The sequence below is a fragment of the Colossoma macropomum genome, unplaced genomic scaffold (assembly GCF_904425465.1).
Source record: "Colossoma macropomum unplaced genomic scaffold, Colossoma_macropomum, whole genome shotgun sequence".
Classification (NCBI taxonomy): Eukaryota; Metazoa; Chordata; class Actinopteri; order Characiformes; family Serrasalmidae; genus Colossoma; species Colossoma macropomum.
Window position 1 is genome coordinate 1,917,268 of NW_023494786.1, and position 23,506 is coordinate 1,940,773.

At 37.6% G+C, this 23,506-nt stretch overlaps 1 protein-coding gene across 1 annotated transcript in view; it reads left to right on the forward strand.

Moving 5' to 3' along the window:
• Positions 1–23,506, forward strand: part of strn4 (striatin, calmodulin binding protein 4) — an 84,923-nt gene that overhangs the window by 28,499 nt on the left and 32,918 nt on the right. Inside the window, exons 3-8 of the mRNA XM_036557422.1 lie at positions 6,182–6,258; positions 6,430–6,508; positions 6,593–6,778; positions 9,024–9,198; positions 10,001–10,154; positions 15,826–15,921. Of these exons, the coding sequence (XP_036413315.1) occupies positions 6,182–6,258; positions 6,430–6,508; positions 6,593–6,778; positions 9,024–9,198; positions 10,001–10,154; positions 15,826–15,921 (767 nt within the window). The remainder of the gene's footprint in view (positions 1–6,181; positions 6,259–6,429; positions 6,509–6,592; positions 6,779–9,023; positions 9,199–10,000; positions 10,155–15,825; positions 15,922–23,506) is intronic.

The following is a 23,506-nucleotide window of genomic DNA, read 5'->3' on the forward strand; positions in this document are numbered from 1 at the left end:
TTCTACTAGGCTGTCTATTTGCTTGGGGCTCAGGGTCTCATGCTTACTCTTTACTGTAACTTCCCCATCTGTCTATGACTTTGCTTCTTTGGCTACTTCTTTGGCTACTACCGGAGCTATTTGTATAACAGTTGGACCAAGATCAGCTTGATCAGAACTATCTTGACTGTCACTGGAAGAAGAGGAAACTGGTCCGTCTCATGGGAGGGGTTCAGTTTCCTTTATCTAAGCTTGGTTCAGAAACTTGAAAAGAAAAATTTAAAATTTAAACACACAAATATATTGCCATTTTACATATTGCTTTTTTATTTTAATTTTGATAATATGCTTCCATAGAGGATTTGCTGTCTGTTGTTATGTTAGAAAATGTCAGGTAGGGTCAGTGGTGAATTAAAGCAGCAGTGCCTTCCCCAGTTCGCACTTGGCTATCACAGTATATTGAAAATTTGGAGACATGATGGCACAGTTGAGTAGTGAAGAATTGTTGCAAAATAATGTTGATCATTTGAACTAGTAATGTACATTCATTTGGGGTGCTAAATAATATTGGGGGGGGGCTTGTTTAAAGCTGGCCTAATGACGTTCCTGCATGGTGCATGTTTAGCGGTTGCTTGTTGAACACAGGTTCCTTATCCTTGTCCAATGTGTGTGCCCTCACAAAAAAGAAGTTCTGCCAAAGACTGACATTGTGTGATGCTCTCTGCTTTCGAAATATTTAAGAAAAGTTGTGTAATATATGCTCAGTCTTAAATAACCTTGCCTTTAAGTAAAAAAAAATGGACATTCCAATGGAAAATACAAACTGATAAAGTGCTATGTATGGGTATTTTATAAGTGCAGTATGCTGTGAATTACAGTTTAGTGTATCTTAAAATTATGACACAACCAAATGAGATTAAAAAAATATAATACTAATGACTATTGCCTAAACAGATAACATAGTGTCATTCCAAAACATTTTTAGATAGTTATGAATTTTACTAAGACAAATATTAGACAAGTATTTCATATCATAGTTTTCAAATTAATTTAAGAGCAGGCTTGTTTCAGGTCACTAATTTATGAAACCAATTGCTTACATATTTTTGTTTATTATTTTATGTATTTATTTTTGGTCAAAAACCAATACCCCTCAGAAACAAGAAAAACTCATTAAATTCAAATAATATTTTTAAATGTTTAAATGATGCCTTCAATGTTTAAATACAAATTTCAACATAGAAATAAAAAAAAATCACATGCTTATCAAGGCTTATATAAATATTAAAAGGGCAAAGATTACATGTTCTGACCAAAAAATAAATAAATTAACCTGTTCTGAGAATTCATTAACATAACAGCTGATTTAAAATGAAAGTTTATTCTTAATATTGTTTTTATACTAATAGTTATATTAGAAGTTAAAGGGGAATTCCACCAACTTTTTAAAATGTCTGCATAATTCACTTATGACCAGTTACAGAGATGAGTCATTCAGAGAGGTTTGATGTGAATTGGTTAATCTCAGAGAAACTTGCAGATTCAGGAAGGAAGGAAGAATAAATAAAAAAAAATCCTATCTACAGGCATATATACAAAAATCTGGAATAAGATCTATAACCTGAGATGAAAAAGGCAGTGCAATAATGACTGTACAAGGAGGCGCAGGTAACGGCATACAATGACAATACTGAATAAATATGTGCATATATTGGTACTGAAGTAAAGTGTCTAGGTGTGGAGTGTCCGGATGTGCAAGATGCGCGATAGGGGGTACAGAAAGTGCAATATGTACAGTAAGGTGTCAGTATGTGCAGATGGATATAATAAACCTATGATTTAGCATAAGATAAACCTATGATTTAACACGAGATTCAGATTCAGTCCTCATCTCTCCTCTTCCCTCTTCTCTCTTCTCTTCTTCTTCTGGCACCACTGGGAAGAGCTGAAGAGCCTAATGGCTCTAGGGACAAAGGATCTCCTGAATTGGTCAGCTGAGCAGGTCTGGGACAGCAACCTGCCACTAAACATGCTCCTCTTGTCAATGATGTTGGTGTGCAGCGGGCGGCCATCATCCTCCATAATGGAGAGCAGTTTGTGCAATGTCCTTCTCTCGGCCACCTTAAACACAGAGTCCAGTTCCACACCAACCACTGACCTCGCTCGCCTGACCAGCTTGTCCAGTCGCATCTCATCTCTCTTTTTCATGCTTCCGCCCCAGCACACCACAGCATAAAAAAGACAGCTGGCAACCACGGTCTGATAGAACATCTGCAGGAGCTTCCCACAGATGTTAAAGGACCTCAGCCTCCTCAGGAAATAGAGCCGGCTTTGCCCCTTCCTGTACAGGATGTCTGTGTTGGCTGACCAGTCCAACCTATCATCCAGTTGCAGTCTGAGATACCTGTAGGTCATAACCCTCTCCACTTCAACCCCCTCAATAGAGATTGGCTGTGAGAGTGGCCTAGCCTTGCGAAAGTCCACCACCATCTCCTTGGTCTTGGAAGTGTTCAGTAGCAGGTTTTTCCTACGGCACCACGCCACAAAGTCCTTAACCAGGGTCTTGTACTCCCTCCTCCTGCCCTCCCCTTACACAAGCCACAATGGCAGTGTCATCCAAAAACTTCTGCATGTGGCACATCTCAGAGTTGTACTGAAAGTCTGAAGTGTACAGTGTAAAGAGAAAGGGGGAAAGTACAGTCCCTTGTGGTGCTCCTGTGCTGCTGACTACAGTCTCTGATGTACAGTCCTTCAGCCTGACATACTGAGGTCTGCCAGTGAGGTAGTCAGTAATCCAGCAGACCAGGTGCGGGTCAACTTGCATCCTTACCAGCTTATCTCTCATTTGGAGGGGCTGAGTGGTATTAAAGGCATTGGAAAAATTAAAGAACATGACTCTTACAGCGCAACCACGCATGTCCAGATAAGAGTGGGCCTGATGGAGAAAGTATAGCATGGCATCCTCCACTTCCACTTTCTCCCTGTAGGCGAACTGCAGGGGGTCCATTGCATGTCGAACCTGGGGTCTGAGAAGGTGTAGAAGCAGGCGCTCCAGGGTCTTCATGACATTTGATGTTAGAGCGACCGGCCTGAAGTCATTAAGTTTGCTGGGTCACCCCTCTTGGGTACTGGAATGAGGCATGATGTCTTCCACAGTGTGGGAATCCTTACCAAGTGCAGACTCAGGTTGAAGATGATGTGCTGTAGGGGTGCCCCCAGCTCAGCAGCACAGGACTTTAGTAATCTAGGACACACTTTGTCTGGTCCAGCTTCCTTCCTTGTGTGAAGTTTCCTCAGCTCACCTCTAACCTGATCTGCAGTGAAGATGTGCTGAGGGGGAGAAGGGGGTGCTGCAGCAGTGCTGCAGATCAGATCTGATGTGTTAATGTGTGAAGAGGGGGGAAATGGGGCTGCCAGCCTGTGGGATGGGGGCATGAATATCAATAGAACAAGATGAGGTGTTGATGTCCTGGCAGGCTGAGACTGAAGTACCAGGAGCTGAGAAGAGGGAGGGTGTGGAGGTGACCGCTGTACATACAGGCGCTGTGGAGATCTGAACAGGGTGGTCAAACCGGTGTTTGGTGTGGAATGTTCAAGCTACAAAATTGCAGAACTAATAATAATAAACAAAAATCCTAAATAAAATTATTAATGATATTTCATAATAATAATGCATATATTCATGAAATATTTGAGACATGAGATTTTTTGCAAATTCTTATTCTATCTTCTTATTTTATATTTTATTAATTTGTGCATTTAGACAAAGGTCTGTTTTTATTATTACAGAAGAATATTTTTTCATGTATTCAAATTAGATGATCAAAAACATGTTTTTAGAAATGATTAATTCCTCTAGGATGGCTTATTAAGATCATGTACATTTGTGTTTGTGCCAAATGTGTTTTAAAGCACGAAGTTCCCATTTTTCCATTGTAAACATAGGCTTTCTTATTACTTCAGTGAAAAAGTGCTATGTATTTGCAAACTTAATTTTTGAGCTGTTTGGACATTGCAGTTAACAGTCAGCTAAAATGAATGAATGGTGGTGCTATTCAAAATTACAAAGGTGTCACATTTATATTCCATATTTTTCTAATGAGCGGTCGAATGTTATAAATATATTAGTAAGCTACAGCTTCATACACCACAGCACGCCTTTGATTCCATGTAAGGAAAATAGTTGATGCTGTCAAAAGTTGATGTCTTAAACCAAAACTTGCATGTGCAGACATTGCATGTGTAACAAATTCAGTGTCACAAAGGAAGCAGACAGAGGTGTACATTTATAAACATGACTTTTTTGTTAAGCAAACTACCTGGGTCATTTAAAAGTGAAGGGAAATCTTTTAGCCAATGTGGGTAAAACATAAAACATAGCCATCAGTTTAACTTTAGATGAGACCATCATTTTCTACACTAGGCAAATTATTTTTTTGAATGAAGTGGAAACATGTTGACACAAAGTTCCCTTGTTGAGGGAACTCTGAGATCAGAGAAATATCATTTCAAACGTCAGCTATCATGGTTACCCTAGCCACACTCATTCATACTTCTCATTCATGTCTGTGGCATGTAACGTTAGCAGGGCAAAATAATATGCAGAGTTCTCAGTGACCACTTAAGCTACTAATGATGGCCTAATACCAGGTTGCTAGGTTAAATGCAAAGATTTAACGACACTGTACTCTGAAATAATTGTTTGTACAGTGTCAACTTTTTTCAGTGTCAACTTTTACAGTTTTACATGTGATCAGCTTTTGACAGCATCAATTATTTTCATTACACCAGCTCACTGGAGGTTCATTGACATAAGTTTAGAGGATAAAAACTCAAATCTGAGGGAGCGAACCCATTTGTGTTTGTTTCTCTTATTCCACCATATCATACTTCTTAGCACCAGAGGCTAGCGTTAGCTTTGTGAGCGGGCTAAAACAGCTTCATACAGCTTCATAAACCACAACACAGGTTTGATATCTGCAAATTTAGAAGGTAAAGACCCAAATCTGAGTGAATGCGGTCAAATGATTGGAGTGTAACAGAGAACCTAACCTGTTCTGTGTTGTGTTGAGCTGGTGGTCTGCTAACAAAGGTAGCATAAGCAGCTTCATTTTCAGTTTCCTGAGCACTGTTTAGTGTTTAGGAATTGTTGTTCAACTTTATTTAACATTTAATGGGTATTTGAAAATCTCGCAAGTTTATTTTCTGATTATTAACGTTACAGTTGGAGCATGTTTGTGGCTCTTTGTGCTCCATCTCGTCTGTATCTGTTCAAACACAGAAGACTGTATTCACCAGGGGTAAAAGCACAGTGTGCAGAAGGGGAAAGGGGCAAGATTTGAAAACAAAAAGTTTAACAGTTGTATTATGTAACAGATTTTTTTTTTATAGGTTAAATCATGACTTTAGGGCTACTTTAAGTTAAGCCCTGCTGCTCGCCGCAAGAGTTAAATACTCTACAGTCACTTACTTTACCTAGATAACATAATATTGTATTGATGACTGTGAATAATTCAGCAAACATGAGATAATGAATCAATATAGAGTCAATCTTAGAGCTATCTCTATAGAATGTCATGTAGTCATTTTTTTATTTTTTATTTCAGAATAGACATTATTGTACAGGTTACATTAGAATTTGTTTTGATTATGGAGGTATTATACTTCATGAAATCTGATTAGATGCATAACTGGAGATGAGTATTTGACTCACCATTATGATCTGTATTCGGATGTCCAGCGTACCTCACTATCCAATAGAAGAGAGAGATATTGTGCTGTTTCTACACATAAAATACTTATTGGTCAGTTACCAAATTACTTATGCTCATTGTTAGTCAGAGTAAAGGGCATGTGTAACCTTTGTTCATAGTCTAGAATATCTTTTGTTGCGCCAGGAATGAAATCAAAATTGGAGAAATTAACTTTTGTTTTTAAGCCTCCTTACTTTGTAAATCAGAAACTTCAATTAACAGAGCTTGTCCTATTTTTTGTCCTAAGTTTTTTTTAATTGACTCAACGTTTTATACAATGTGACAATTTACATTTATCTTCACTTTATCGTGTTTTTTAACTGTATGTGTAGCATTCAATTTTGTACTAGGGTACAGCTGAAAATGGGGCATATTGGTGGATCTTCTCCGTTGGAAAATAAATACATAAAAATAATTAAATTCTTTCTTTCTCTCCTGGTTGTCCCTAGGGCCAAATATCAGAAGCTAAAGACAGGCACTGATCAGAACCCAGCAGAGAAGAAGTCTGACGCTGAGAATGAGCCAAGTAACATTTCTCTAAATTATCAAACTTTTATCAGTGATTCAAATTAAGGTCTTGTGTCTCAGAAATGGCTTGACGTTAACGAGTAATGCTTTGTTGTTTGTTGCTGATGATCCAGTACTCATGTACTGGAATATCATATTCTAGATGATTGACTATATCTTTGTCCTACAGTTCTCAATGGGCCAGCAGAAATGGAAAATGAACCAGCCAATCAAATGTCCTGGAAAGAGGGGCGTCAGTTGTTGCGCAAGTCAGTGCTTTCTATCTCTCCACAGTCATAACAAGTATCAGTGCAAAAAAATTTTGAGTTACAGTATGTCTGTGGTATTTACAGGTACTTAGAGGAAGTGGGATACTCGGACACCATCCTGGACATGCGTTCTAAGAGGGTGAGGTCTCTGTTGGGTCGCAGTAGCCCAGAGGTGAATGGGTCCCCACCGAGTGAAGTGCCTCCAGAACCTGAATCCCACGGTGGGGGAGAGTCGCTACTTGTACGGCAAATAGAAGAACAGATCAAGAGGTTTAGTATTGTTTCCTCATAACAGCCTTTTAGGGTTGCCATTTGGATCTTTTTAAATAACCCAAACTTGGTTCAGTTAATGTGAACCAAAAGGGAACCAGCAGCAAATGATCTCAGTGTTTTATACATTAATTATAAGGAAAAAGGAAAAAATAAAAGACTTTTTTTGCTTAAAGATTTGCTTAAAGAGGTTTGACAAAAAAAGAATAAAGCAGTGCTGAACGATCACAAGGGTAAGTGATAAGGGTAAAAGACCATAAAAAGATGTAAAGAAAGAACAGTATGCAGTCACTCTGAACAAGCACAGCCAGTCAGCATTGTGACATTAGCTGTGTCTGTTGCAATTCAATTTGTATCAAGATTCCACTATACAAGTTTATGGGGAAATTTCAAATTTTAATGTAAAAAAATTAACAGATATAGAAATTTGACAAGTAGATACCACAGAAATGATCAAAATCATCTATAAAACATAGTTTCAACGAGGTCTGTATGTTAAGTGGATGAGCCTGATTGTGTTAGGAGAAGAAAAGCCTTGCAATTATTGTGATAATAGGTGTTATAGGCACAAGAGTACAGCGTTCACCTTGCAAGTCCTATAAAGAGAACTAGATCTGGATTTTCCCAAAGAAAATAGTGTTTGCAAGACAAGAAAATTTTAGTCTTAAGTCTTAAAATTTTCAGCATAAAGAAAGAAAGGAAGGGAGGAAAAAAGAAAGAAAGAGGGGAAAAAAAGTGAAAGATTGAAAGAGTGGAAGAGAAAGAAAAGGGAAGAAAGGAAAGATGAATTAAAGATAGAAAAGAGAAAGAAAAAAGAATGAATATAACTTTAAAAAATGTCTCATCAACTCATAGAATTCAAATGTTACGAGAGGGGAAAGAAAAAAGAAAGATAAAATGCTGGAAATTAAGAAAGGAAAAATACATAAATAGGACAAAAGAAAGAAAATAGAGATAAATGAATGAAAGAAAAAAGAAAGGATAAAGTAAAGAGAGAAAAAAGAGGAAAGCTGACCAATATCTATTGCATAATGCCAAAGGTAAATCTAATCTGCGAAAGAAAGTACATTTAATAAGTAAAAGAAAGAAAAAGAGAAATTGAAGGAAAGTGAGAAAGAAAAAGAAGAAAGAAATAGGACAAAGAAAGAAAAAGAGATAAATTAATGAAAGAAAAAAGAGAGGACAAGGAAAAGAGAGAAAAAAAGAGAAAAGTTGACCAATGTCAATTGCTTAATCCAAAGATATATCTAATCAGTGAAAGAAAGTAAATATAATCTGTGAAAGAAGGCAAGAAAGAAAGAAAGATGAGAGAAAAGAACTTGCAGAAAAAAATATAAAAAGATGAAAGTATATGAAAAGCACATACATTTCTGGGTGTGTGCATGGGGGGGGCTAAGGTTTTACTAGGGGAGAATAAAACAAAATCTCCCGAACATGTATGTTCTTCATGAATTTTTAGAGGAACAATAGGTATAGCATTGATCATAAAATAACTGTTTGGTCAAGTTGGCACACAGTAGAGTGTCACTTCATATTACACATGGATGTAATAAGATATAAATCATCCAAAAAATACAGAGATATTTTCCAGTTACTGGATTTCTATTGTAGAAAGAAAAATTAACATGCAAGACTGATGTTTGATGTGTTTACTTCTAAAACCATCAGTTTAATTTTTTGTGTAATCTGGCAAAATCTTGTCACTTGACTGACCTTTGACAGAGCTGCCATCTCTCTTATATACATACATCCAAAGGTTAAGGAATTGACGAATATAAAATTGAGTTATGATCAATGCATTGTGATCCTTTTCACTGACGTTAACATTAATCTTCTACTGGTGTGATTTTTCTAAAATATTGAAGCGATACATGAAAGCAGAGAATATAAAGAGCTGTCAATTACTTTATTTCTATCTCTTTCACTCATTTACACTCTCATTGTCTGTGGACTTCCTTGAAGTTCCTCTTCTGGATAGTTGAATAGTTGGCTCATCAGTTAGCTTAACTTTAAGTGTTATGTAACATATCACAGTTTTCGTTACCTCACATAAAGCTAAAGTTGGGTAGCTGACAAGCAGATAACAACCAAGTGAAAACTCTATAGCTAGCTATATTGAGCATATTTTGTCACAAATTCATACTGGAGCTGAGTATCCTCACTCTCTCTATATATATATCTGTCTGTCTTTGCTTGGACAGTAGCAAGGTAAGTATTTCCTGAGTTTTCAATTTGTGATTTACAGGAACGCTGGGAAAGAGAATTCTAAAGAACGGATAGGTGGCTCAGTACTGGATAAAATTCCCTTCCTGCGCAGCTGTCAAGATGAAGAGGAAGACAGTGATGAAGATGATGACTTTCAAGGCATTGGTACAGATTGCATTGATGTGCCACACAAGAACAAGAAGTCCCGGGCCAAGGTTAGGAACGCCCTGGAAGATTCACACACATATGCATGCTTTAATTAAGCACATTAGCACCATATACAAAAAAACATGTCACAAAAGCCCTTTTATTGGGCTTTGACTGTCATGCAACATATTGTTCTAAAATATTGGTATGTTAATGTCTTTGTTGAGAGATAGCTCAACAAAAAGGACATGTGTTGTGGAATGAAAATGCAATGTAAAGCAATAGTGAAAAATAAAATGTTAGTATTTTTGTGAAAATTTGTCATCTCAATACGATCTTGGAGGACCAGCTCTAGTATCAGTCTTAAGCTTGCACCTTCTGAATTTACCAATTCCGCCAGCAGACTCTTGTTTGTATGTGGGGGGAAAAAATCTTAAAAAAAAAAAAATAGGAATACCCACCACTTATGAGAACAGATTACTAATTATGAGCAACAATGGGGAACCAGTTTATTTGGTGTAATCATTGATTGTAATTATTGGGTGTAAATCTAATATTTAGAAGAAAAATAATACCAATAATAATTAAATTGTGCTGTTTATCAATGTGAATAATATATTGGCTACCCTAATGTGCAACACTTTTTGTTCTGCCTCAAGTGATCAATTTTCTTTAAACATACTAATGCCTTCCTATTTATATTTCATTTCGCTCAGCTAGTTTACACAAAGCTTTCATGGATGGTCTTGCACCGGGCTTTTTGGGTATACACCCTTGTCTTTGTAACTTTAAGCAGCAATTGACGCAGGTGCTTGTCTTAGGAAAATAGAGTCCCAGATAATGCGAGTGGTGATTTTTGTTTTTGTGTAGATGGCAGGTGAACCCATGACCACAGATCTAGACCCTGATGATGATGATGATGATGACTCAGAGGATGCCCTTAGTGAATTTGATTTCCTGGGCTCAGGAGAGGAGTGCGAGGGGGCTGGGGAGGCGCGTATCTCAGGAGATGGCCGCGAGTTAGGTATGGAAGGCAGAGTGCTCTGTAGAGTTACATGTTGTCATCATGCATCATATGGTGCAGTGCATAAGTTGATGAGTATTGTTGTTTTGGCTCAGGCACATTGGATTTAAAATGAAATAATGACTAAGCGTACTTCTTCACACACACAGGAATTGGGAATAGGTATTCAAAATTCAGAAATTAAGCATCTGTATTTAGTCCTTGTTACATTTTGTAAAGGCAGTATTAAGAATACAGTTACATATTACATCTTTAGGAGAATACTTTTAGAATACTGACACATTACATTTAAAAAAACATTACCATCTTTACAAAACACTCAATGCTTGTTTATTAACTGTCAGTGCATGTAGCAAACTTGCTTGTTAGATGAACTCTAAAGAGGACCTCAATTATCAGCTTCTTTGCAAACACTTCCTACAAAAGCCTGAATAGACTGATAAATCAATGTGATAATCAGTTAATAATCTGTGTTACTGAGCTCTGATAAAGCCTGAGTAGTTTGATAAATCAATGTAATGATCAATTATTTATCTCAGCATTATTGATGCATGCCCTTTGAGGCATGATCAAATAAATAATCTCCTCAAAAGTTAGTGATAAGTATCATCTGTGTTGTACTGGACTCCTGCTTGGGGGATTGTGGGAGCAGCAGTCGACTGAAGCAGCCAATGAGAGAAAAAATAAATTGTGAAAGAATTTTCAGAACCTTATTTAAATAATAAAGGAATTTGACATGAAGTGTATTTCAAGAAACAGAATAAAACTGCAAACCAGTAACAGCAAGGAACAGTGTGAATAAAAAAACATTTCCAGTGTGACCATATTCTAAATGTAAACTGAATGTCACTTCTTTATGTATTGTAATAGAATACGTTACTGAATACATTTAGGACAGTGTATTCAGTCTTCAGCCATCACCATTAAACACACGGAGTGCTTTGCACAAATTTTAAGTGATATTAATTTATGTTAGGAAATATTCTGTGACAAAAAATACTAACTGAAAATATTGAACATTGAATATTCAATGAATGAATATTTAGCCCCTGTGCTGTGGAAACTCCAACAAATGAAAGATCTTGTCCCAACAAGGACACAGTTGGCTTACAATTATACTCTGCCTGTAAATCACTTAAAAAGTTAACCTTTTCTGCATAAAAAACCCTTTTATCCTAGAGACTGTGTATTTGAAAACTGTAAAAATAAAGACTAAAGAGCATTCTAAGGTAATCAGAGTCAAAGTTCTAAAAATGCACAGTTAGGAAAAAGCTACAAAATAATATCCAAGTGTTTGGATATCCCAGTGAGCACTGTTTAATCAGTTGTGAAGAATTTAAAGCTGCTTTTTACCACCCAGGCACTGCCTAAACAATGCTGTCACTCAGAGAGTGTGTGTGTGTGTGTGTGTGTGTGTGTGTGTGTGTGTGTGTGTGTGTGTGTGTGTATATATACACATATACACACACACACACACACACACAGACATGCATGTGCTGGTAACATGTATGTTCATGTATTTACACACACAGCAATAATACATATTAAAACATTTGAATATAAATGATAATTATTATTTGTCTAACTGTTAACTGTTGTTTATTTCCACTGTGCTGGATGGTCACATGCCTTGAGCAAAAAAAGACTGTTACTCTACTGATCATGAGTCTCAGATGAAGTACAAAGCAGCCATAGCTATTTCAGATGACTGCAGTGACGTTTTGAAACGCCACCGACACTGAGCTGGTTTTAAAACACCCCAATCAGAATCAAATTTACTTCATTTTGCCAAGTATGTTTCGCATACAAGGAATCTGTCTTGGTGAGTGTACACATGAATGACATGTAACATACTAAACTCTTAACAAGTATTTAGTTAAGGAAAAATTTAAAATGAAAAATACAGTAAATAGAATAAAGAATAATAAAGAGCCATGGAGGAGCTTAAGAGTTAAGAGTGTGAATATCTGTACATATGAAGGTCTGATGACATATACTGTAAAAACTATTACACTCAGAATATTGCAGAATGATGTGAATATTTGTCAAAGTTTAACATCTGTAAAGTTGCGCAAATAGGATTATGTTCCAGAGGAGTTACTGTTATACAGTAAGAAGTTTTGATGGTTTACAACCCCAATTCCAAAAAAGTTGGGAGGCTGTGCAAAATGTAAATAAATGTAAATAAAAACAGAATGCAATGATTTGCAAATCTCATAGACCCACATTTTATTCACGGTAGAACATAGAACACATCAGATGTTGAAAGTGAGACATTTCATGAAAAACATTAACTCATTTAGAACTTGGTGGAAAAAGTAATGGACACTGCATCCTCCAAGCTAAAGACCTCCCAGCTTGTTATTAGCACACAGTTCAAAAGCCAGCATCCATGATATGGGGGACCATTAAGGCACCATTAATGCTGAATAAAATATACAGGTTTTGGCAACATATGCTGCCATCCAGACAGTGGCTTTTTTAAGGAAGGCCTTGCATATTTCAGCAAGACAATGCTATATCACATACTGCATCCATCACAACAGCATGGCTTCGCAGAAGAAGAGTCTAGGTGCTGAACTGGCCTGCCTACAGTCCAGAAACATTTGACGCATCATAAAACGAAAAATCCAGCAAAGAAGACCCAGGACTGTTGAGCAGCTAGAATCCTACATCAGACAAGAATGGGACAACATTCCTCTCCCAAAACTCCAGCAATTGGTCTTTTCACTTCCCAGACGCTTACAGACTGTGGTTAAAAGAAGAGGGGATGCTACAAAATGGTAGGCATGACCCTGTCCCAACTTTTTTGCGTTGTTGCCATCAGTTTCTAAAAGAGTTAATGTTTTTCATGAAATGGTAAAATGTCTCACTTTCAACCTCTGATATGTGTTCTACGTTCTATTGTGAATAAAATATGAGTCTGAGATTTGCAAATCGTTGCATTCTGTTTTTATTTACATTTATTTACATTTTACCCAGCGTCCCAACTTTTTTGGAATTGGGGTTGTAGCTTAAGTTGAAAGTGCGAGGGTCCACTGTGGTTAATGAGAGTTACAGCTCTGGGGAAGCTGTTAGCATGTCTGGTTGTGCAGGCAGGTTTTCATGGCCCTGAATCTCCTACCACAGTAAAGTGGCTGGAAGAGTTGATATCAGGTTGAGGGGGTCAGCTGTAATTTTGCCGGCGCACTTTGTCACCCTGCTGTTGTAGATCTCCTGAAACGCTGCCAGACTACATCCAGTGATCCTCTCCACTGTGCTGATTATGTGCTGGAGTTTGGCTTGTTCTTGTGAGGTGACAGAACCAAACCAGACCGTTATGAATGATGTGAGGGTGGACATGATGATCGCTGTGTAGAACTGGATCATCAGACTCTGCGGCAGGTTGAATTTCTTCAGCTATCTAAGGAAGAACATTCTCTGTGGTGCTCTCGTCTATGGAGAGTGTGTTCCTCTTCCACTTCAGGTTAGTGGTGCCCAGGAATTTGAGTGTCTCCACAGTGGAAACCACAGAGCCATTGATGTTGAGGCAGGGTAGGAGGGGGGTTGCGCCAGAAGTCCACCATCATCTCTACAGTCTTTTGTGTGTTGAGCAGCAGGTGATTGCTGCTGCACCAGAAGACCTGTTAGCTATGAGGCCCACCACAGTGGTGTCGTAGCTCTGGCACTATGATGTTGAAACCCAAGCTAATTAACACAAACAGAACTTTAGTGTAGGTTCCTGGACTGTTGAGATGCTGTGGCATGAAGTGCCATCCTGAGCTGACTGTCGTTGACAGACCTGTTAGCTTTCTATGGGAACTGCAGGAGATCCAGCAGAGGGTTTGTATCGACCTTCAGGTGGACTCGGACCAGGCATTCAAAGACCTTTTTGACTACAAAGGTCAGGGCTACAGGCCTGTAGTCATTTTGTCCAGTCATGTTCATTTTGTTTTGGGGACTGGTCTGATGGTAGATGTTTTGAAGCATGTGGAAACAGAACAAAGTTACAATGAATTGTTGAAGATGTTGGTTAAAATTGGCACTTGTTGTTTACAGCAGTGGTTTGTGGATATGGAGAGACAAGTCTGGCCCTGGAGCTTTTCTTGCCTTCAGTTGCTGAAAAGCCTGTTAACATCCTGCTCGTTAATGGTGAGATGAGCAGGAAGCAGAGGTGAAAGAGCCAGGGTGTAAGAGGAGGGCGGGGGACTGGCAGAGAGAGGCTGAAGATTGTCCAGTATGTGTTCAAATCTGCTGGCAGTCATTCAGGAGAAGGGGAATCTTTCTCAGCTTGTTCTGGTGATCTCTTTAACGCCTTTCCAAACTGAAGTTGGGCTGTTAGCAGCAATGTGGCTTTTCAGCTTTTCTAAGTATTTCTTCTTTGTTGTTTTAATCTAATTATTCAGCTTGTATTTGGCCTCTTTGTGGAGAATTCTGGGCCCACTCCTCAATGTTTCCTCCTTTTTTCAAAACTGAGTTCAGCTACATCATAGTTGAAATGCAGCTGTCCTCGCTGAAACGGATGTATGAAGTCACGGTGTCTGTATATTCATCTAGGCTGTCTGTTGCCTCTTCAACAACAGCCCAGTTTGTGGATTCAAAGCAGCCCTGTAGTTTTTCTTCACTGGTCCACTTCTTTACTGTTGATGACGGGCTTGTTGGATTTGAGTTTCTGCCTGTACTTTGAGATGGGGTGAACAAGTCTGTGGTTGGAATGCCTGACAGCTGCATGCATGACTGTGTGATCTCTTGATAAAACCAAGAACTATGGGTAAATCAATTAGCAGCAACAAAGTGGCAAGCTATAGTTGCCCTCAAAAATAAGATATAGCTCCAAAACAGTAACTTTACAGGAGAAGGAAAAACTCTTTAAACATTGATGTTTTCGACAAATCTCAACAAATCCACAAACATTTTAATTACCACCCTACACACGCGCACACACATACAATACAGAGTGTATTATGTATAGGGAGTGAAGAAATATTCTAGTATAGGAAAAAATAGTAGGATTTGTTTTCTATTACTTTTATTTCTTTTAAAAAATCCCAAATTTGATCAATATTGGAGATCTGTTTTGTCAAGCAGAAAAATGTGGCGCGAATGGGTTAAAGCTGACAGTATTTTTGAACCTCCTATGCATGTTTTATTTCACATTTAGTGTGCTGGAGTATAGAGTCAAACAAAACAAAGTATTTGTCCAGTTATGAACTGCACTGCATATGATTCTGCTGTGAATGAGTTTCACTATTATTTTATGTCCCTATTATTTTTGTCAATAGTGTATAGTTTTCTGTATATCTATATTTCTAGATTCTCTTTTTGAAAAATGAAGTTGAGCAGACCCTTCTGTTTTTTCCTTCCCATCCTATTTTTAATTTCCTGTTCGCAGTCTTTTGACAGGGATGTTTCTTTCTTTTCTTTTGCTTCTTCTATGGCTCTCCTTTGACGAGTTACCAGTAACTGGGCTCAACCAACAGTCCACTAAATGGCTTAAGCTTTTTTGTCTGACTCAAAGCAACAGCAGCACTAAACTAAACTTCTCGCTGGGGTTCTTGTTGTTATGCTCCTTTTTTAACTTTAGAACTCAAAGAACTGAAAAAAAAAATATTGAAATTAGAGCATTTCTACCACTTTTTCAATTCCAGTTAGAGTAAGAAGTGTTGACTTGTCTCTCTCTGTATGGACTAAGAAAACCGCAGGAACAAGTTGCAAGGCATGATGTCGGATTTTTCCTCAAAGTCCTCCTCGCCCACTTCTGTCCCGGGTCAGTGTCGTTCTGCGGAAGGTAAGCTCCTCCTTCTCTTCATGCATGTCCTTAACAGTCAGAATCATATCCAGTCAATGCTTATTCATAGGGCCCCTGATGTCAGACATGAGGTCTCATTTACAAAACATTGGTACGCATTGATTTGATCTTAAGTAATGATTTAGGAAATGGGAATATGCATCGATTAATGCAATTTCCAACCTGATGTACAACCTTTTCATAGTGGCAGTCAGGCCTGGCAGCAGTATCAAGTAAACAGGGATGAGGGCAAAAGAAATTACTGAGGAGGCGCACCTTCACCCAATGAACAGTTGGTGAAACTAGTGTAATGCCAAATGTCACTTAGCACTATGCTTGCCTTGATTTAAAAAAAAGTAAATCTAGATCATTAAACACATGCATGCACAAAAAAGTAATTAGGAAATGTCATAAATGATAATAGGTAACTGTTTAATAGTTACTCTCACAAAAGACTGGCACCAATGTTAACTTATAACAGATAGATCCAAGTTATGCTAAATTTTGTTTTTTTTATGTAGTAAATTTCACTTTTCTTTGGTAGTTTCTTTTGCTGCCGTTTGTTAGCCGTGAGTTGCCTGTAGTCTTTTGGATCAGGATAAATTACATTAACTTATTACAATCAAGTTTGGATTAAAAGCATTCCATACTTCGACATGATTAGCTAACCATGCTTGGTGCCTCAGAATTCAGAACTTTGCTAACAAGGATGCCAAATGAAGGAAAGCAGTGCACGATTTTAAATCCACCATTCAATAAATGCCAAAGCTTTAATCTGACATCAATTTCTAAATGTTAAACACTGCTGCAAACCAGGAGAGAGTAGCTGGCTAGCATTGGCTAGCATGCTGCCAGCTCTGCTCACCACAGTACAGGTTTGATTCTGACTAACAGAAGTTTTACTCGCACAAGATTAGATGATAATGTCTCAACTCTGAGGAAGTGAATTCAAGCGGCTGATGTTGGAGGGACAGAAAGCTGAAATTAAACCTGTTCTGTTGTGCTTGGAGCTGTGGCTAGACTAATGGTAGCTGGCTCCTTTCTCCTAGCTAATTTAGCTTAGCTAATGAGATCCAAACACCCCATTACAGGTTTGATTCAACTAACTGTTACTCTGTTCTCACAAGTATAAACAATAAAAACATATAACAGCAAGAGCAAAGTCGAATGACTGCTGCTAATGCAAACGTACGGTGCCTTCCTGCAGTACAGGCTTGGCTCCAGCAAACCAATGCTTAAAACACCTTTTTTAGGATAAAGACTCATATCTGAGAGCACAAATTCAAATGTCTGGTGTTAAAATGACGAAGATTAAAAATAGAATTGTTCTGTGGGGCTTTGAGCTACACTGGGCTATACTTATACTAATGTAGTTAGCCATAATTAGGTGCAACCCTCCACAGTACAGGCTCGGTCTCAGTAACTACTACTCCATAACACCCATTTAGAGGATAAAGAAAGCATGTCAAGAGACTGGTGTTGAAGTGACAGAATGAATTAACATGTTTTGTGGTGGATGCTGTAGACTGTTAGCTGTTAGCCACTCTTGTTTTTTAGTATTTTTTGGTTCTTATTTAGTGGCACAACAGATTCAAAAAATAAACCGTAAGTGGTCCCATGAATCTGCACTAGTGCAGAACGACACAGTCTGGCCCTGAGAATCATTTAGCTCGACAGTGTAAAGAGCCCAGTATGATCCAACATTTAATGTCTTTGTTGGCAAAAGTGTATCCCTCTGGTTTTAGTAAGCGCTGTGACCACCTTGAGCATCAATGAGTTCAAAAGGTTTTTGTAACCGCTGATAGGCCCTGCACATTGACTTGGAGGAATCTTGGCCCATTCCTCCTTACAGAATTGCTTCAGCTCTCATATGTTGGTGTGTTTTCCTGCATGAACACCATGTCTTAGGTCCTGCCACATTTTTCTTGGCTTAACGTCTGGACATTGAGTCTGGCTGTTCCAAAATACATTTATTCTGCTTCAGCCATTCTTTGTAGACAAAGAAGTGTTTTAGCGTCTTTGGCTTTCTGCAGGGCCCACCATCTGTTGAGATTCAGTTCATGGATGGATGCCCTAATGTTCATATGTCTTGATACAATCCAGAATGTATAGTATAGCCATCAAATGAATGTCCTGGTCATGTAAGCCACTCATGTAAGCCACAATATATCATTTCAATCAATCAATAAATAAATAAATAAATAAGTGTGTGTGTGTGTGTGTATATATATATATATTATATGCAACAGTGGCCTTAGATGTGAGTTTTGGATCATTGTCATGCTGGAAAAGTGCATGACAACTAAGGGCACAGAGTGATGGTAGCATCTTCTCTTTCAATATAGAGCAGTACATCTGTGAATTCATGATACCATCAATGAAATGCAGCACTCATGTAGCCCCACATAAGGACACTGCCCCCACCATGTTTCACTGTAGGCACCAGGCATTTTTCTTTGTACTCCTCACCTTTGCATCTCCATACAGTTTGGAAGCCATCAGTTCCAAAAACATTTATCTTGGTCTCATCTCTCCAGAGTATAGAGTCCCAGTAGTCTTCATCTTTTTCAGGATAGGCCCTGGCAAAATCTAGGCGGCCTTTTTTGTTCATGGGCTTTAGGAGAGGCTTCCTTCGTGGACGACACCCATGCATGCCATTCCTGTGCAGTGTACGCCGTATTGTGTCACGGGAAACAGTCACCCCAGATTGCCTTTCTACTCCCTTAGCTAATTGCAGTGAACTTACATGGCAATTTTCATCAAGGCTTCTCATCAGAAGACGCTCCTGTTTAGGTGATAACTTCCATGGACGGCCTGGACGTCTTTTGGAGATGCGGTTCCATCTTTGTTAAATTTTTGTATCACTTTTGCTACAGTATTCTGACTGATAAGTAAAGCTTTGCTGATCTTCTTGTAGCCTTCACCTTTCTTGTGTAAAGAAATTATCTTTCGCAGGTCTTGTGGCTTCTCTTCCATGTGGTGCCATTGATGACAGCATGAAATGGGAAGGAGTTTTCTTTGTTAAGTAACGCCTCTTTATAGTCAACTGTCTGCTGGACACCTGTTTAATGAATAATTAGACTCACCTGTGGTTAAATTCTTGTTATTTAGAATATTGTAGTCTAAACTTTAGCTGTGCTCCTAAGACTTTCATTGGGGTGTACTCATTTTTGCAACATGGTCTTAAATGGATTTGTTAGGAGAATTTACTTTTTTGTGTGTGCAAATTAACACATCTTGTTTGCAATCAATGACCCACATTTGTGGGAGTATTTTGTAGTATAGTATCCCATAGAAAATGTTGATTCTGAAAGGAAACTAAAGGTTTTCTGACAAATCTGTTGGGGTGTACTCATTTATGCTGAACACTGTATATACATACATACATACATGCACACACACTTATCAGGCATAACATTATGACCATCCTTGTTTCTACGCTCATTGTCCATTTTATTAGCTCCATGTACTATATAGGTGCACTTTGTAGTTCTACAATTACAGACTGTAGTCCATCTGTTTCTCTGCATACTTTGTTAGCCGCCTTTTACCCTGTTCTTCAGTGGTCATGACCCCCATGGACCCTCACAGAGAAGGTACTACTTGGGTGGTGGATCATTCTCAGCACTGCAGTAACACTGATGTGGTGGTGGTGTTAGTGTGTGGTGCGCTGGTCTGAGTGGATCAGACACAGCAGATATCTTATTTGGCTGAGATTTGGCTGGCGTGTTCTAAAGACCAGACTTTGACGGTGAAGATTGATGTCAGCCACACTCACACTTGTCATCCAATTAATTTAACCTTGTGACCCTAATTATTACCTATGCCAAACTGATAATTCAGGTTCAAATACTTTTGCCTGAAATCCTGACTAAAATTTGTCTAGACAGCTGTTAAAGGATAGAAAGCCAGTAAGTTGCTTGAAGGTGATTTTCACATTTTTTCCAATGAAAGCTAGATTTAAAATCAGTCTGTAATTACTTCATGCAGTTGCTTTTACATTTTCCTTTTTTATAGAGATGCTTCACAGCTACAGTTTTTAATGTATTTGGAAAACCCACCATGAATGAGATGTTTACTGTCTGAAGTATGTCTGCTGCTATTGAGTAAAACACATTCCTTAAAAAGTTGTTTGGTAATGTATCAAGACTACAATTGGATGATTTGAGATGATTTACTGCATCGATTAAAATTTCATTGTTAATAGCAGTAAACTGGGACATTTTAACCATGATATCTTTACGTGGTGATGGAGAGGACATGGGCTCAATGGTGGATACAGATGCTTGTCTGATATTATGGATTTTAGTGTTAAAAAAAGTTATGCAAACTTAATACATCTCATCAGTTGATGGTAATTCAGGGGCCATATATGTAGGTACCTTTTTGTTAGTTTGTCAACTATGGTACAGAGTATTTTGCTGCTGTATTATTGTTGAAAATACTGGAGAAGAAGGATTGTTTAGCTTTGCACATTATTGTGTTGTAATTATGCAGCCTGTCTTTGAAGATTTCTTTGTGAATTAGTTTTATGCTATCTGCATTTAGCATCTTTATCTTTTGGAGTTGAACTACAGTAGCTTTATTCCATGGTGCTTTCTGTTGCCTTGACATAATTTAAACTTTAAAAGTTGAAGTTTAAGTTGAAGGTATCCAGCAAAGCATCAACAGAATCAGATGGTGTGCATGTTGAAGAGCACATTTTGCTCATGAAAAGTGTAGCTGTGCTGTTATTTATAACCCTTTTCTTAAAGCGAACATGTCTGGTCTTGATGTCTAGTCTTGATGTCTACATTTCAAAGAAAACACAGGAATGATCTGACATAGCAACATCTCAGTGGCTGATATGTTATAGACTCTCTGAGATCACCACATCCAGAGTGTGACCATGACGGCGTGTGCTCCCACTAACTTGCTGAGAGAGTCCAAAAGAGTTCTATGGCATAATTGTCAGTAGGGCTGAAAGATTAATTGATTTTATATCGAAATCACAGTTTTAAGTGCAATTTTCAAATCGCAAGAGCTACAATTTTTTTATGAAATTATAGCCTACACTCTTAAAAAAAGATAGTACTCCAAGGTTCTTAAAATGGATGGTTCTTTAGTAAAGACAGTTATGCATGGTGAAATGGTTCTTTACATTGATGGAGAATGTGTTGTATATGGTTCTATACAGCACCAAATAGGTTCTGCTATTGTTACTATGTCAAGCTTGTAGCAATCAAAGAACATGTCAGTCCTATATAGAACTCCTTTCAAAAAGGTGCTATATAGAACCGTATACAACACATTCTCCATCAATCTACCATTTCACTATGCAGAGAACTTTTTTGCATGCAAATGGGGATGGTTTATAGTTCTACATAAACCCTTGTCTTTTACTAAATCATCTTTGTGTGTACATTAGCAAAAACATATTTTTAAGAAGGGAAATTGAAGCTAATAACAGTTTGTGAAATGCCTAAAGATAAGTTAGACCAATCAGAGGCAACCAAACCTCCATCTGTTGTGACATCACAACCACAACTTACCGGCAGTTTGGCTGTTCATGGGTCGAGCCTCAAGCCAAAAAAGGTAGATATTCTGGTCTTCTTCGCCAAAAATAAATCAGGGCTGAATCTTAATTTATTAAAAAAAATCGCGAATAGTTGAAAAAAATCACAATTAGATATTTTCCCCAAATCATTCAGCCCTAATTGTCATTGGGATCATCAATATGTATCTAAATCACCAGCAATAACAAAAGGATCACAATTGTTGGAAATAAAAGATAACATCTGCAAAAAATTATTGTACTTCGGAGGTTTGTAGACAGATACTATCAAAATTCTTGGTGCCCCCTATTAGAACTGCACAAAGATATTGAAAGGATGTGAAGTCACCAAATGACAATGCTTGTATTGGAAAGAATCGTCATATAGAGCAGCTACACCTCCACTTTTCTTGCCTACACATGAGACGTTTATAAAGTTAAAGTTTGGCGGAGCCAACTCGATTAGTATAGTTTTAGCACTACATTCATTCAAATGTTAAAAACACAGATTTATTATGAATCTTAGTGCTTGCACTCTTTGTGAAGAAAACAAAGAATCAGAGCATTTTTTTTTCTCATGCAAGCTATTTGAAAGATTTTGGAAGGATCTTTGTGCTTGAGACAAAATAAAAATTACCTGGGTTGGAATATAAACCTCAAAAAATATGGTATTCTTAAAAAAACAAACACTTACTCAATTATTTTATTCTTAGGGACTCCTCTTCAGTTATTCTGTATTCTTATCCACCCACAACATCCCTGTCACTCCAAAAGAATTCTTTGTTGTTATGGATGCCATACCTCAAAGTGTGGTTCTGCCATTGAAAAGTAATAGTAGATCAACCACCCATGAATATTTTTCAGACCTGCTTAGCATTATTGTAGGAAAAAAGACAATCCGGTCGCTGTTTCAAAAAAAAAAAAAAACATTTATCATTCCCTGGTGGGTGAATGAGGAAGGAGTACAGCGAAGGCAGTCATAAAGGTGCAGACATATTTTATCACTCGCAATAGAGCAAAAACACTAGGCTTGGAGCATACAGCTCTCATCAGTAACAAAATCTAGAGTCCATTGTTAATCTTGTCGTTCAGACTAAGCTTTTTGTTCAGACGTTAGGTTTCTCTGCTGCCCCTGTTCCTCTTTCTCAGCTCTCACTCTACTGAGGAAAGAAAGGCATATTATTAGGGAGAGAGACAATTATCCACAGGTGCACGTGCTTACCAATCAGCCCACCCCATCACTCAAACCAGCACTCCATCTGACAGACAGCACCTGACCACGCCCTTACTAAAACAACATTATAACTATTCCATATGCAACATCTTTTTGTGACAGTTATTTAATGGAAAAAAGAATGGATTATTCCCTTCAAATATTTTAACACAAATAAAATGAGAGAAATTAATTACAAATTATGGCACTGAATTTATCCTTCTAAACATTTCTTGCGAAGATTTAAAAAATATATTGATGTTAGTTGTTCATTTTTGATCCTGGTGTAGAAACATATTTATTTTGGAATTGTCCTCACACTGTTATCTTTTGGGATGTTTTTTACTTTTGTCTGCCAAAATATTTGTAATCATTTTCTTTATTTTACAAAGATGTATTATTTGTTTTTTTGGAGTATCTATAAAGGAAGTGAGAGTTTTTCTAATCACCCTTCTTATATTTTTTTGCAAAATTTTACATTCACAAAAATAAATATAACAAGCAACCTCTTTTTGAACAAAAAAACATTTTTATGTAGTGTTTCTGCTTCAACAAACACTAAACCACTAAAAACTTGAGCGTTTTCTTTTTTTACGTTTTTCTTGATTGTGAATTATTTCCACCCTTAGCAGACTTTTTTGTTGTCCTCTGTTTTCATTGTACATCTTTATGTGCGTTTCACTATGTATGTAGCACACATAAGCGATGTTCAACCCAATTTCCAAAGAAATTGGGACGCTGTGCAAAATGTAAATAAAAACTGAATGCAATGATGGGCAAATCATTTAAACACTATGTTTAATTGAAAATGGTAAAAATACAACATATCAAATGTTGGA